Source organism: Artibeus jamaicensis, unplaced genomic scaffold (assembly GCF_021234435.1).
Source record: "Artibeus jamaicensis isolate MK-2021 breed Jamaican fruit bat unplaced genomic scaffold, CSHL_Jam_final scaffold_584, whole genome shotgun sequence".
Taxonomy (NCBI): domain Eukaryota; kingdom Metazoa; phylum Chordata; class Mammalia; order Chiroptera; family Phyllostomidae; genus Artibeus; species Artibeus jamaicensis.
This window is the reverse complement of record NW_026522048.1, coordinates 1844192-1860990: the sequence shown is the minus strand read 5'-3', so window position 1 is coordinate 1860990 and position 16799 is coordinate 1844192. Positions and strand designations below refer to the sequence as shown.

Genomic DNA, 16799 nt, shown 5'->3' with positions numbered 1-16799 from the left:
TGATTTTTTTCCCTTTGAACCATAAAAGCTCTTTGAGGCTAATACTTTTAGTTCTTCACCTGTTGGGAACTGCCCTGCCTGGTTTCAGAAGCTGTAAACCCCCCATGGCTAAGGCTGAGTGAGAGAACTTGGGACCATAAGACACCAAGGATCCAAACAAAGCTTATCTTCCCACCTCTGCCCCCATTACTTCACCCTGCTTGGCCCTGGATGGATGACTGGTTAACCAATGACGGGTAAGATTCCTCAAAGGAGGAACGACCTAAGACAGGCACGGTCATGAAAGGGCCCTCAGGGAAGGACTTGGGGGGCTATAGAAAAAAGAGGTGATGGACCCTCACCCTTCAGCTCTGACATTCTGTCTGCAAGAAGTCTACTAATCTCTTGGCCGCAGTACTTCCCCTGCCTGAGTTAAGCCTGAAACAATGCAGGAGGTGGGTGTGGCCTTGTGCTGGAAAGGGCAGGTTCCCTGGGGTAATCAGGCCTAAAACAGAATACAAAACATCCTGTGAAACCTTCTTTGCTAAGAATGTCCTCAATTTTCTGATAAGTGTCCAAGCACAAAATGAGTTTTTTTTTCCTAAAGTTTTATAGCTCTTTAGCTAACTGATCCTGACTCAGAATAAGCCCTCATAGTTCTTTGTGTGTTATCTATTGTTTGATCCTTACTGCCTGACAAGATTGATGAACTTTACCTGTATTCCTGTGCAAACTGAACCCAACAAAAGCCCACTGGGGAAAAGCCTCCTGGCCCTTCTCCTTTGAGAGATCGGCCACCTTTCGTCCCCAAGCAGATCATGTCTTGGTAGACTTATTCTCATCCGTGGTGGTTGGTGGGGCCCTGCGGGTGGCGCCCCCCTCCACATTACATTCACCTAACACAGATACGGGGTAAAGAGGGAATGTGCTTACTGAAGGAACACTTAGAAGACCAAAATTTGACTTCACTTGGTGACCTTTCAGCCTTTCATAAATTCTTCTGTCTTTATTGTTATCTCTTCTTTACATTTATATGATACACAGATGATTCAATACAAAAGCAAGGACTAAAGTGCCTTCTAAAATTTACACCAGGAAAAATTTTCTCTTATCTGAACAACCTGATAGGATTCCTTTTTGTTAAAAAATGAAAACATGCCAGTCAGTATCATTCCATTAACACCACAGCTGCAGGAAACAGGTTAGACATATGCCCAGGTTGTGCTAACCAAGGTGACATGGCTCTAGGTGAGACTGATATATACACAGGGATGACAATTATAAACCACCTTAAATTCTTCCTGGAAGGGTACAGAGGCATGGAAGACAAATTGGATAAATAGCAGCTATTTTTGTATTATTAGTCAGAGTGTTCAGGAAACATTCTGTCTTCATTAGTTAAACCAGCATGCAATGTTTCTGTTTATGTTGACCTCTCTGATGAAGATAATAAAAATCAGTCTGTTTTCCAAACATATTTGTAACTGACACACAGTGGGAATTAAATAACTCTTCCTAGTACATGGCCTAGCCGCCCATCTGTTCTCAGGGCCTGATCTGCTAGATGATAGAGCTCTGCCTCCTCTTCTTCCTACTGATACATAAATAACAACATACTTATTATTATAAAACAAATAGCTGATCTGACCAGCCCCTTGGGACCTCCTTAGGTGGAAAACAAACTAGCAACTCAAGTAACAAAGTGTCTTCAAAAATAAATAAAAATATGTCCAAAGATGATGAGGAAGAGGATGGCTAGGATTTATCTAGTGATTACTATGTACATGCTCTTTATATATTTATTCATTTAATTAACTACCATGACAACCTATGTGGCAGGTAACTACTATTATCATTCTAATTTTAGAGGTAAGAAAACTGAAATACTGAAAATGTAGGTAACTCTTCCAAAGATCACACAGATGGTCAAGCAGTGGGACTGGGATTTTTACCTACACATTTAGGTTCCAGGTCCGTGCTCTTTACCCCACTGCTATGTGGCATATGTAGAAAAAGTAATGAGATAACCAAAACCAAAAGTGGCTGAAATCTTTAGAAGAAAAAAAACCTTCTGTCTAAAAGTATGGCTTTCTGTTTACCTTTTTTATTTTTCTCAGACTCATTACCATAGATTATAATCAACAGCCCCTAAGCAATAATGCCCCACAGAGAGAGCATAACAAGTGTTAAGAGTGTGGGTTATAAGGCAAGACAGGCAGAGCTGGGCTCACACTCCCATTCTACCCCATCTCAGCTGCAGTCCCCTCACATGTCGTTTCAGACAGAGGCGCAAAGCCAAGAAAGAGACTACAGGGATCCGGTTTAGTTTTTGCCCAGTTACCATGTCTGTACCAGCCCACTTCTAGTGAGAACCGTCCTCTCCCTCCACCACCAGAACCTGTGATTGGTAACGACCCCGCCTCCCTGGCCAGGTTAACTGGTCTCAGTCAGGTGTCTGGTTGAACTGAGACAACCACAGCATCTCACTGCCTGGCAAAGAGATGAGCATAGGGTCTGAGTTGAGAGTCATCCCCTAGTACATTGTTTTCTAACTGTAGCTAGAATAAGCTAAGTCTGATCACAAAGCTGGGAGGACTTCGGCATGAAGCTGATAGTGACCTCAGTACCAGAGTGTCTGAAGGAATGGAGCCAGCATGTAGAGAGGCCTAGTGAGAGACCTGAGAGTGCTGCAGTCCCTGGATCTAGTCCTTTCCCTTCCCACTCTAAGCTTATCAAACAGTCAGCCAAGTGACGGCCTTGAGAGGAGAACAAGTATTTCTCCCTGGTTCTGTTACTTCATCTACACAAGTTTAACTCCAGCTCTTTGAGTCTCAGTCTCCTGATCTGCACAGTGGAGAAAACAAAACAACTGCCCTGCCAGGGCAGTTCTGAGGAGGAATGAGATACGCACTGGAGGCATGTTAGCAGCGTGTCTTGGGAATAAAGAGGGTGCCATGGCTGTTAGCTGACAGTTGTTAACACCTACGAAGCAGCACTTCTCCCAGCAGAATGTTACCAGCGTTCTGGCGTCATTGTTGGTTCCTCGCTGTCACACCCAATGTGACAGCAAGTACTGTCAGGTGTAACTTGAAACGACTACATCTAGAATCCAGCCACTTCTCAAAATCTCCAGTGCCACCACCTGGGGTGGTCCAAGCCAGGATGGGAACTCCTGCAGCAGACCCCCAACACCTCCCTGCTTCTTCACCCTGACTTGTGACAGTCTCGTCTTCATGCAGCACTCAAGTGATCCCATTAGAGTGTGAGTCAGAAAAGGCACGTGGTCCAGTCGCACCTCCTCTCACCCACGGTGTACATCAGAGCTCCTCCTGAGCTGGCCTGACCTCCCTGTGGGTGCCCTGCCTTCCCTCCCTGAGCTCGGCCCCACACCAGCCTCTTTACTTTCCTTGATCACCGCCAGGCTCCAGCCTCAGGGCTTTCACACTTGCTTCCTCTAGGAAACTCCCTTCCCAAGTACCTTCAAGCCTCACTCCTTCCCGTTAGGCCTCTGCTCCAAGACCACCCCTCTTTGTGAAGCTTGCTTAACCAACTTTAAAACTGCAGCTCCCCTTCTAATCCAGCTGTTTTTCCCCTGAAAACTTACTACCCTCTGACCTACCATGTCCATTTTCCTATTTGTTTACTGCCTTACTCCCCTCTCTAGAATATAAGCTTCACAAGAGCGGGGGGGGGGGGGGGTAACTATTTTGTTTACCATTGTTCTCATCACCGTTGTGTTCCCAGGTACACAATAAATGTTTGCTGAATGAAAGAAAGAAGGAAAGCAAGCAAGCAAGCAAAGCAAAGCAAGGAAAAGAGGAACGAACTTCTTTTCTGGGAGTTGGAGGACAAATAGACTATGGCAGGGGGAAAATGTAGAATTCTTATTATGAAACTTTTTGCACTTACTTGGCACAGCGTACCCAGTGTGTATGTCGGTACAAGGAATATAAAAAGCGCTGGCGATACATGTTCCATATTTTGATGGATTTGTCTTCGGAAGCTGTAGCTAGAAACTGGCCATCGGCTGAAAAGTCCACACTTCGAACTGGAGCTGTATGAGCTTTAAATTCAGAGGATTTTCCTTTCCTGGAAAAAAACAGTGTAATATTTACAATATTTGATTGAATAGCTAGTCAGCATACAGACTCTGAAACATAAAGAACAGCTTAACTTGCCCTGGCTAGTGTAGCTCAGTAGATTGAGTGCTGGCCTGCGAACCTAAGGGTCATTGGTTCAATTCCTACTCAAGGCACATGCCTGCCTAGGTCGTGGGCCAGGTCACCAGTAGGGGGTGTGTGAGAGGCAACCATACATTGATGTTTCTCTTCCTCTCTGTCACTTTCCCTCTTTAAAAACAATAAATAAAATCTTTTTAAAAAGAATTAAAAAACAGCTTAACTCTTGTAAAACTAACAAAAGTGTGTGAAAACATTGTGTTGTATTGTACTCTTCATCAATTTTGCTTCCAGCTGGTTTTGTCAAAGTCACAAGTGATACCTCATGAGACCCTGGTAGTTCCCAGCCTGAAATGAGTTTGCTGTTTATGTTCTAATTTGGAAGCTAGGGAAATAATATTTCAAACACATCTCTACTACGCACTTTGAGTTCCTGTTGCACTGCTAGAAATAGCAATATATAGTTTAAAGAACCTGCAACTTAGAAAAGCTAAGATTGATTAAATGAATAGTTCCAAGGCAATATTTTCAAACTGGGGTCACATGCAAGTTGTACGGATGGGAAGTCTGGGTCTGGAAGGAGGAAATGTCCCCTGAGCCATTTGCCTCTATACAGAATGTCTCTAGGTGATCTTGACTTTCCTATTTCCACCTACGAGTAATGAGAACTGAGACCCCCTGGGTACAGTAAGGCTTTGCTCACTGGGCCCAATCTTACACTCACAAGCAAAACAAAGAATAAATGGTAACAACATAGTAGTTTAGTTCTCAATACCTTGAAATTTCAGATGAACTGTTTTCTTGGGAGAAAGAGAATAGAAAAAATAGCTGGGGAAAATAATATGTGGCATTTAGAGAGAAGCTGTAGAAAGTGTGTTAAATAATTAGGGGCAGGCTAGCAGATACAGCTGGAGTTAAAAGGTGACACTTGGGAAAGACTACTTTGGGTCGGCGTTTCCAAGTTCCCAAGGCACTCTCCTTAGATTACAGCCATGCTTAGCAATTTTTCCACTCAGAAAGTCATATCTATACAGGTGATATCTTAGGAGGAAAATCACTATAACTGTTTGAAAAAAGATTTGACAACAGAATTTGCAGAAGTCTGGAAGTCACACTCAGCCCTCCTCCTGCCTCTCTTCCCACTCTCAGTAGGTCATTACACCTACAGAGTGATGGTGATATGGCTATCACTTCTTTTCAACCCAGCTACACTTGCATTTAGGTAGATACACCCTCAATATCCTTCACCTAGATTACTGCAAAAGCCTCTTAGCTGGTCTCCCAGCTCTAATCTTTTATCCCCCTCCAGTCACCTACATACTGTGCTAATGCCTTATTAGAAGTGTAACTGAAGCACGTAGAGCCCTGTGTACATATGTCACTGGACGTCCTCCAAAAGATGGCACAATAAACTCACGCTGCCGCAGGGCGTCCTGCCACGTCACTGAACTTTGTACTCTGAGGACAGTCACGGGGCTTCAGACACCTCTCTGGCTTTATGCTGACTTTCTCAGTCCGAACTACTTCCCTAGCCTAGACAAGCCAGACCTCCCTGTCTACTACGTCTATTTTGCTTATTTTACTATGCAGTGCTTAAAAAAATTAACTTGTTTCCCTCCTGTTAAAGAGTAACTTTTTTGAGGACAGTGATGATGATTTATTTATTGCTATAAGACCAAAATCTAGCATGATGTCAGGCATAGAAAATGAACTCAATGCATTTGATTGAATTCTACTGGGAAGAGGTAATACTTAAAGGTGTCTAGATCCATCCTAGCTTACCCTTTCAGTGGCCCAGAGAAGGCTAAGGTGACTGCCATAAATCTCCATCACCCATCACTTGATGTATGATATTACACCAAGAATAACTAAAATCAGTATTTAAAAAAATAGGAGGGAGCATTCAGAGACTAGTTCAGTCAGTGAGGTTTCAAGGGAAAGTTCTGAGCAGAGGTCAGAGTCGAGTGTGGCCTGCATTCTGGCCTACAGCTCAGAGAAAACAAAGAAAAGTGTTGGTGTCTGCTATCACCAGGAAGCCAAGAGACAGTCAGTATCATCAAAATCTGCCCTGCTCTTCAGTCCTCCACCGCACACTCCAGCAGGCTGTCCTGCTGGCCTTCCTGCTAAAGGGCCTTCCTCTGCGCTGGTGGCTGGCCTACCCACTGGATCCGGTCTTAACAGGAAGCATGTGTAAAAACAAACACACACAGAGGAAAAAGAACAGGATAGGAGTGCCTAGTGTTTGTCATGTCAGTGTTTAACTGGCACCTAGTTCCTTACCTCACCCTAATGTAGGCCCCACCCCTGACATGTTGACCTGTCCTTTCTGCCCAAATCCTCTTGACTGGCCCCCATAATACAATCCCTGCCAGACCTGCCTCCACTATTCTTTTCTTAGCCTTCCAGTCACCTGCTGAGCTGTCTGTCAGAAAATCTAACTGCCCACAGTTCCTCTCATCTCTGTACACCCATGCCACTCCTTCCCCCGGGAGGTGGAATCTGCCAATATTTCCTCCCTTGAATCTGGGCTGCTGGTGTGAATTACTTTCACTCGCAGAACGGGAGCAGAAGCGACACTGTGCAAGTTTCAGGCCTGGCCCTTAAAAGGTCCAGCAGCCTCTGTTTTTACTATCCCAGAACCCGCTGCCATGCTGTATGGAAGTCCCTGTCCTGCTGAAGAGATGGCACATGCAGTACCAAGTTGCCCCAGCTGACAGCCAGCACCAAAGCCTTTAGCATATGAATGAGGTTTTAGACCCAGCAGCCCTGCTGTCAGCTTAATGAAGCTGTATAAGCGATAGCCAATAGCAAATGGGGCAGAAGAATCAGCCAAACAACCCACAAAATTTGGAGAAATGATAGTTGCTGTATTAAGTTACTCTGTTTCAAAGATTGTTACACAGCAATAGAGAACTTGATACATGAGTTTCCTTCCCATTGCCATGATCCACTATTGCCCTGGCCCTACTGTATGATTTAAAAAGAGAAACAAGAGACACCCACGCAAGCAATAATTGCTGTATTTAGATTAGCCGGTGCAGGTTAATGATGCAGTGTGCTTTTAGCTCAGGCACCCCTGCACAGTTTGTTCACTGAAGTTTTCTTGAATTAGAAATGGGTGCCTGAAGCTGTGTGTTGCTGGTCCTAAAGTCCCAGAATTAAGGATTTTAGAAAATGCTTTCCCTTTTAAACTTGAAACTAGTCTCTCTCCCATAAAAGACATAATGATGAGTTACAGATGAGAACAAAGTATTTTAAAATAGTTGACTCGACACCTGTTGAGTGACTCAGACTAAGTGGAGTTCAGGTAACTGGGGCGTCTGGGTCTTCCTGAGATGTTCAGGAGCAGCCAGACTCCCATTTTCTCCACCTTCCTAAATCCAGAGCATATCAGGCATTTGTTTCTTACTTATCAGGAATCCAGAGTCTAACAGTTCTGTCTCGTGAAGCAGATGCCAGTAAGTTTCCAAGTGGAGAAAACTGCACGCTGGTTACAACATCCTTGTGACCCACGTATCTGAAAGCTCTAGTTTGTGGCCTGAGATTCCATAGCATAAGAAATGTGTCCCAAGAAGCAGTAGCTATCAAAAAACAGAAAAAAAAGTTTGTTAAAACTTACCATGTAGAGATGCCATGTTTTAATGGATAGCATATGTAATAACAAGATGTCCATGTAATAGCGGAACTGAAGGCTGTAAGACTGACCAGCAATGGCGAACATATTTTTAAAAAAAACACAAAGCTACATCATGAATACGCAAGTATGGCTGTGTCCTAAGTCAGCATGCAGTGGGATTGCGGCCCCTGTGCTGGGTTAGAACTCATTGACTGTGAGCGAGGAGGAGGCAGCCCAGTGCCACAGAGCACTCAGGAGCAGGGGTCAGTTCTGTCTCTGACTCTCAGGGTGACGAGGGAAAGTTACTCTGTCATGAGGACTGAAGGGTTTTCCTGAAAGGGCTGAGACAATTAAAAAATATTTTTGTGGAAATAATTTCACATTTATAAAAAAGCTACAGGAATAATATGAAGGACATTAAAACACACATTATCAGATCCACCTGTTGTTCAAACTTTGCCCCATTTGCACTGGCTGGTGTGGCTCAGTGGATTGAGCACCAGCCTGCAAACCAAAGGGTTGAGGTTCAATTCCCAGTCAGGGCCATGCCTGGGTTGTAGGCCCCCACACATGCTTGCTCTCTCTGTCTGTACATGTGCATGCACACGCACAAGGGTTTTCCTGAACCATTTGGAAGTAAAATCATCACTATGACACTGATTCCTAAATATTCCAGCGTGTTTTTCTAAGAACAAGGATATTCTCTTACATAGCACGGTTATCGACTTCAAGAAATGTGTCATTGACAGTGCTTTAGCCTATCAATTGTATTTCAATTTTGTCATTTGACCCACTAATGTATTTTATTGCTAGACAAGGTAATCTTAAAAGTCTCTTTCTGCTCTGTTAGTTTATGGCATTCTACAATTAATAAAAGAATTATGTATGTCAGACAATAGCTTAAGGCTTTAGGAAAAGAAAAACAAATGTAATCAATGAGGGAACTAAATGCCTTGGATAAAGAATGAACAGATAAATGAAAGCTTGGTCTAGCTCTTGCCTCCAAATCCAAATTTACATATGCACATAGACCTCCAAAATAGCTCCAAATAATCGGAACCAGGTAAATGAGGATCATTGACTGTAGAATGCTTAGAAAAAAAAATGTAAGTTTAAAAACTTAAATGTAATCAATATTACTGCTACATGAGATATATAACGTCACTGAAAAATGTGTAGATTCTTTAGATAAAATTGATTTGGGCTTACTTAGCCTATGCTTTGTTTCCATGTAAAACAGTTAAAGCCAGTTTATAAGTTTCCAACTATAATGCTGTATACTACTCTCTTTTTAAAAAGTACAAAGAGTTGATGTTCCACCACAGCTCATCAAATTATTAAATATTTATATCAGGATCTGAATTATCTGATGCAAATATAGTCAAAATAGGGAAAATAATGAATTATCATATGCTTTATACTTGGGGCCTTATTTGTGTTCTAATGTATTATGTTGCAAATAAGATCTATGAAAGGAAAACAGGACACAATACTTTTCCTGAGGGAATCACAGTATCATAGGGGAGAAAGGGCATTAGTAATATCATACACTTTCAAAGGACTTTTACATAGTATTAATCCTTAATGTTATAAGGAATGTGTAGTGGTACTTCCCAAGGACATTTCAGTAGACATCTGAGTAGCAGGAAGAATGATTCAGGCTGAGATATGGCATAAGCGCGCTCTGGGAAGAAGAAACCCCACAAGCAGGGGCCTGAGAAAATAACGTACTTGATGACCAAGGAACAGTAAGGAGGCCAGAGTGTCCATGGTGGAAAGGAGAAAAAGAAGACACTGAGATAGAAGCAGAGAAACAAGCAGATGCCAGCCAGGGAACCATAGTAATAAGTGTATATTCATTCATTCCAAGTGCAATGGAAAACCACTGAAGGATTTTTAAAAATATATATTTTATTGATTATGCCATTACAGTTGTCCTATTCCCCCCTTTCATTCCCCTCCACCCTGCACACCACCTCCCCCACCATTCCCCCCCTTTAGTTCATGTCCATGTGTCTCAAGTTCTTTAGATTATACATTTCCCATACTATTCTTGCCCTCCCCCTGTCTATTTTCTACCTACTGTCTATGCTACTTATTCTCTGTACCTTCTCCTCCCTTCTCCTCCTCCCACTCCCCTGTTGCTAACCCTCCATGTGATCTCCATTTCTATGGTTTCACTCCTGATCTAGCTGTCCTCTTAGTTTGCTTTTGTTTTAGGTGTGGTTGTTAATAACTGTGAGTTTGCTGTCCTTTCACTGTTCACCTTTTTTATGTTCTTTTTCTTAGATAAGTCCCTCTAACATTTCATATAATAAGGGCTTGGTGATGATGAACTCCTTGAACTTGACCTTATCTGGGAAGCACTTTATCTGTCCTTCCATTCTAAATAAAAGCTTTGCTATATAGAGCAATCTTGGTTGTAGGTCTTTGGATTTCATGACTTGGAATACTTCTTTCCAGCCCCTTCTTGCCTGTAAGGTCTCTTTTGAGAAATCAGCTGACAGTCTGATGGGCACTCCTTTTTAGGTGACTGTCCCCTTACCTCTTGCTGCTTCTAGGATTCTCTCCTTCATTTTAATCTTGGCTAATGTAATTATGATGTGCCTTGGTGTGTTCCTTCTTGGGTCCAACTTCTTTGGGACTCTCTGAGCTTCCTGGATTTCCTGGAAGTCTATTTCCTTTGCCAGATTGGGGAAGTTCTCTTTTATTATTTGTTCAAATAAGTTTTTCACTTGTTGCTGTTCCTCTTCCCCTTATGGTACCCCTCTAATTTGGATGTTGGAGCGTTTAAAGATGTCCTGGAGGTTCCTAAGCCTCTCCTCATTTTTTTGAATTCCTGTTTCTTCATCCTTTTCTGTTTGGTAATTTTTTCTTCCTTCTGGTCCACTCCCTTGATTTGAGTCCCAGTTTCCTTTCCAATACTATTGGTTGCCTGTGCATTTCCCTTCATTTCAATTAGTTTAGCCTTCATTTGTTCCTCTAATTTGTGACTAAAATCTACCAGTTCTGTGAGCATCCTGATCACCAGTGTTTTGAACCGTGCATCTCATAGGTTGGCTATGTCTTGGTTGCTTAGAGTTATCGGCTCTGGGGCTTTGAGTTCTTCTTGAGCCATAATGTTTTTGTCTGTTCTTGCCTGTTACATATGAGGAGCAGAGCCCTAGATGTTCACCAGGGTGGGGCAACTCAGTGGCTGGGTTGTGACGCTGTATGTTGGGGACCGGGTCAAAGAGGGGCAATGGAGGTCCTCTCTACTGCTTCCTGCTGCTGGGGCCTGTGCGGTCTGTCTCACTGCTTGCTCTTTTGCCTGGTTTAACTGCTCGAGAATGTGTGACCACAGTCAGCCTGCCACTTTCGGCTTTCACTGGGTCCACCCGTTGCTACCCCACACCTGGGATCTACCAATGGCTGCCTGCGCGCCTGGGTCAGTCTGGCAGATCTGTCCTGACCAACCCCACTCCGCAGCTGACTCCATCCCTCTTACTGGTCTGGCTGAATGGTTTGTTGTTGTCAGACTTCCATATAGTTCAATTTTCTGTGTTTTGGTTGTGTTTTTGTTACTAAAACTTTGTTGTCTTTAAACTTGGTTGCGTGAGGAGGCACAGTGTTTCCACCTATGCCTCCATTTTGGCCGGAAGTCCCACTGAAGGATTTTGAGCAGGTGAATCTCAGGCTGATTTAAGAAAATTGCCTATTTGACAATGAGAAAAAGATGGTCTTTTCAAAAACTGATGTCCGGTTAATTGGATATTCATTCAAAACCTATTTGAGAAGATGATGGCTGAAAACTTCCCTAATCTGGTGAAGGAAAAAGACACACAAGTCCAGGAAGCTCATGGAGTCCTAAACAGGTTGGACCCAAAGAGGCCTATACGGAGACACATTGTAATTAAAATGACAAGGCTTAGAGACAAAGAGAGAATCCTAAAAGCTGCAAAAGAAAAGCAGATAGTTACATACAGGGAGCATCAATTACACTGTCATCTGATTATTCAACACAAGCATTTCAGGCCAGAAGGGAGTGTTGTGAAATATTAAAGGTGATGAAAATCAAGAACCTACAATCCAATCTACTTTATTAAGCAAGATTGGGTAAAATCATTTAAAGTCAAAGGAGAAATAAGGTGCTTCTAAGAAAAGAAATAGCTAAAGGAATTTATTAAAACCAAACAAGTGCTACAAGTATAAAAAGGCTTGTTTTAAAGAGAAGAAATATAGAAAGAAACAAAGAAGAAGAAAATAGTCTAATAATAAAATGACATTAAATACGTGTCTATCAATAATCACTTTAGTGTAAATGGTGTAAATGCTACAACTAAAAGATATAGGGTAGCTGAATGAATAAGAAAACATATATATATATATATATACTGCCTCCAAGAGACCCATCTCAGATTGAAAGTCATATACAGACTAAAAGTAAAGGGATATAAAAAGAAGTTTTACGCAAATGGAAAGGGGAAAATAAGCTGGAGTAGCAGGACTTATGTCTGACAAAACAGACTTCAAAACCAAGGCTATAGTAAGAGTGGAAGAAGGACACTACATAAGGTTAAAGGGAACAATTCAAGAAGAGGTATAACCCTAGTAAACATTTACACACTCAACATAGGAATACATAAACATGTGAAGCAAATCTTGATGAACATAAAGGGAGAGATCGACAGACATACAGTTATAGTCTGGGATTTTCACACCCCATTGACTTTAATGGGTTGATCTTCCAGACAGAAAATCGACAAGGAGACAGCAGCCTTAAATGACACACTAGATCAAGCAGATTTAATCAATCTATTCAGAGCATTTTACCCCGAAACAGCAGAATATACTTTGCAAGTGCAAATGAAACACTTTCTAAGATAGACCACATGTAAGCACACAAAACAAGTCTCAAGAAATTTAAGAAGACTGAAATTGTATCAAGCATCTTCTCTGACAACAATGTAATGAAACTAGAAATTAATCACAAGAAGAACACTGACAAACACATGATGACATGGAAGGTAAATAATATGTTATTAAGCAATGATTGGATCAACAACGAGATCAAGGAAGAAATCAAAAGATATCTTTTTTAAAAAAATTATTTATCTTTAGAGGAGAAGGGAAGGAGAGAGGGAGAGAAATATCAATGTATGGTTGCCTCTCTTGAGTCCCCTGCTGGGAAGTGACCTGCAACCCAGGAATGTGCCCTGACTGGGAATCGAACTGCGATCGTGTGGTTTGCAGGCCCACACTCAATTCACTGAACTATACCAGCCAGGGCAAAAGGTATCTTGAAACAAATGAAAATGAGGACCTAACTGTCCCAAATCGGTGGGAAATAGGAAAGCAATCTTACGAGGGAAATTCATGGCCTTACAGGCCTATCTCAAAAAACAAGAAAAAGCTCAAAAACAATTAACTTTACATTTAAAGGAACTTGAAAAAGAACAACAAAGTCCAAAGTAAGTGGTAGGAAGGAAATAATAAAGATCGGAGAAGAAATAAACAAAATAGAGTCTAAAAAAAATGATACAAAAGAGCAATGACTCACTCAAAAGCTCATTCTTTGGAAAGATACATCAGATTGACAAACCTTTAACCAGACTCATCAAGAAAAAGAAAAGGGCCAAATTAAATAAAATCAGAACTGAAACAGGAGAAATAATAGCTGATACCAAAGGATTACAAAGGATTGTAAAAGATTATGAACAGTTATATGCCAACAAAATGTACAAACTGGATGAAATGAATAAATTCCTAGAAACACACAATCTTCCAAAACTAAATCAGGAAGAATCAGAGAGTCTGAATAGACAGATTACACCTAGTGAAATTGAAGTTGTGATAAAAAAAAAACTCCCAACAGACATAAGCCCTAGACCAAATGGCTTCACAGGTGAATTTTGCCAAACATTCCAAGAAGAAATAACACCTCTCTTTCTCAAACTATTTCATAAAATTCAAGAGGAGGAAAGGCCCCCAAATTCATTTCACAAGGCCAGCATTATCTTATTTACAAAACCAGACAAAAACACTGCAAAAAAAGAAAATTATAGGCCAGTACCCCTGTTGAACATCGACACTAAAATCTTTAACAAAATATTAGCAAACTAAATACAGCAATGCATTAGAAAGATCATACAGCATGATCAAGTGGAATTTATTCCAGGAATGCAATGTTGGTACAATATTGATAAATCTATAAATATGATTCATCACATAAACAAAATGAAGGATAAAAACCCATGATCATATCAATAGGTGCAAAAAGCATTTGATAAAATCCAGCACCCCATTACGATAAAAACACTCAGCAAAGTATTATGAGAACACACCTAAACATAATAAAGGCTATACATGACAAACCTACTGCCAGCATCACACTCAATGGGCAAAAACTACAGGCGTTCTCCTTATGATCAGGAACAAGACAGGGATGTCCATTTTCACTTCTCTTACACTGAAAGTCCTAGCCATAGCATTCACACAAAAGGAAGAAATAAAAGGCATCCAAACTGGAAAGGATGAAGTAAAACTGGCATTATTTGCAGATAACATCATACTGTACATAGAAAACCCCAAGATTCCACCAAGAAACTATTAGAACTGTTAAATACATTCAGCAAAGTAGTAGGAGACAAAATTACTATCAGGAAATCTATTGCATTTTTATATGCCAATAATGAGCTATCAGAAAGGGAAATTAAAAAAATAATACCATTCATACTTGCTACAAAAAAAATAAATAAAAATACCTAGAAATAAATCCAACCAAGGATATAGAAGACCTGTACTCGCAAAATTATAAGACACTGAAGAAAGAAATTGAAGAAGGTACAACTAAGTGAAAGCACGTACTGTATTTGTGGATAGGAATAATTAACATCATTAAAATGTCCATATACTCAATACAATCTATAAATTCAATACCATTCCAATCAAGATCCCAGTGATGTATTTCACAGAACTAGAACAAATATTTCAAAAATTTATGTGGAACTACAAAAGGCCCCACATAATAACAGTGATTCTGAAAAAAAAGCAAAAAGTGGGAGGAGTCATGCTACATAATTTGAAACTATACTATAAGGCCATAGTAATCAACAGAGCATGGTACTGGCATAAAAACAGACACATAGATAAATGGAACAGAATAGAGAGACCAGATATAAACACATACCATAATACTCGATTAATATTCAACAGAGGAAGCAAGTATATGCAGTGGGCTTAAAAACATTTTATTTAATAAGTAGTGTTGGGAAAATTGGACAGATATGTGCAGAAAAATGAAACTAGACCACCTTCTTACACTACACACGAGAATACATTCAAAATGAATCAAAGACTTAAATATTGGACCCAAATCCATAAAAATTCTAGAAGAAAACATAGACTGCAAAATCTCAGACATTGTGCATAACCATTTTTTATTAGATATATTTTCCCAGGTAAGGGAAACAAAAGAAAAAATAAACAAATGGGACTATATCAAGTAAAAGTTTTTGGAACAGGAAAGGGAATCATCAACAAAATAAAAAGACAACCCATAGAATGTGAGAACATATTTAATGATATATCTGATAAGAGACTAATACACAAAATTTAATAAAGACCTTATAATACTCGACAACAACAAAAAAAACCCCACCCAATTAAAAAATGGGCAAAGGGCCTGACTAGACACTTCTCCAACGAGGACTTAGAGATGGCCAACAGACATATGAAATGATGCTCAATGTCATCAGTCAGAAGAGAAATGCAAATTAGAACCAAAATGGATATAATCTCATGACCTTCAGAATGGCTTTCATCAATAAATCGACAAACAACAGTGCTGGAGTAGATGTGGAGAAAGTGGGGGGGGGGACCCTTTTGCACTATTGGTAGGAATGCAGATTGGTGCTACCACTGTGGACAGCAGCATGGAGGTACCTCAAACAATAAAAAATAGATATGACTTTTAACCTAGTGATCCCAGTTCTGGGAATAGATCTGAAGGAACCTAAAACACTAATTCAAAGGAAGGACATAAGCACCCCTATGTTCACTGCAACATTATTTATAATTGCCAAGACATGGAAGCAGCTTAGGTATCCATCAGTAGATGAGTGGATAAAACAACCATGGGACGTTTACACGGTGGAATACCACTCAGCCATAAAAAAGAAAATTTTACCCGTACGGATGGACCTGGAGAACATTATGCTAAGTGAAATAAGCCAGTCAGAGAATGACAAATACTATATGATTTAACTCATGTGGAATCTAAAAAATAAACTGAACTAACAAGGAAAATACAGAGAAACCCATAGATGGAGAGCAGGATGACAGCTAGTGGTGTGGGGGAGGTGAGAGGTTGGAGGGATTGAACAAAAAGGAAAAGAACTCATTGACATGGTGTGGTGATGCTGGGGGGGCGGGAGATAGAAGGGGTAATGGGAAATGGTAATGGAAAAAATTTAATAAAGATTACATCAAAAATAAATGACATAAAGACTTAAAAAATAAAAAAAAAACCAATTCAAAAGATCAATGAATCCAGGAGCTGGTTCTTTGAAAGATTAACAAAATTGGCAAATCTTTAACCAGACACCTCAAGAAAAAAAAGAGAGAGGACCCAAATAAATAAAATCAGAAATGAAAGAAAAGTAACCACAGAAATACAAAAGATTGTAAGAAATTACAAGGGACAAATATATGCCAAGAAATTGGACAGCCTGGGCTAAATAGATAAATTTATAGAAATATATCATTTTCCAAAATTGAATCCAGAAGCAGAAAGCCTGAACTGACTGATAACAACTAACAAAATTGAATCAGTAATCAAAAAACTCCCAGCACACAAAAGCCCTGGACCAGATGGGTTCATAGACAAATTCTACCAGACATTCAAAGAAGACCTAACAACTCTCCTCAAACTACTCCGAAAAATTCAAAAAGAGGGAAAACTCCCCAACTTTTTATGGGGCCAGTATTATCCTAATTCCAAAACCAGATAAATGTACAACAAAAAAATTATAGGCTAATATCTCTGA

The 16799-nt window shown here is 40.5% G+C and overlaps 1 protein-coding gene across 2 annotated transcripts in view; it reads right to left on the bottom strand.

The window, feature by feature from the left end:
- POC1B (POC1 centriolar protein B) overlaps positions 1-16799 on the bottom strand; it is a 107420-nt gene that overhangs the window by 69647 nt on the left and 20974 nt on the right. For both annotated transcript variants that reach the window (XM_037150712.2, XM_037150713.2), the window contains 2 exons: positions 7567-7738; positions 3889-4068 (listed from right to left, as the gene is read on the bottom strand). In XM_037150712.2, the coding sequence (XP_037006607.2) occupies positions 3889-4068; positions 7567-7738 (352 nt within the window). The remainder of the gene's footprint in view (positions 1-3888; positions 4069-7566; positions 7739-16799) is intronic.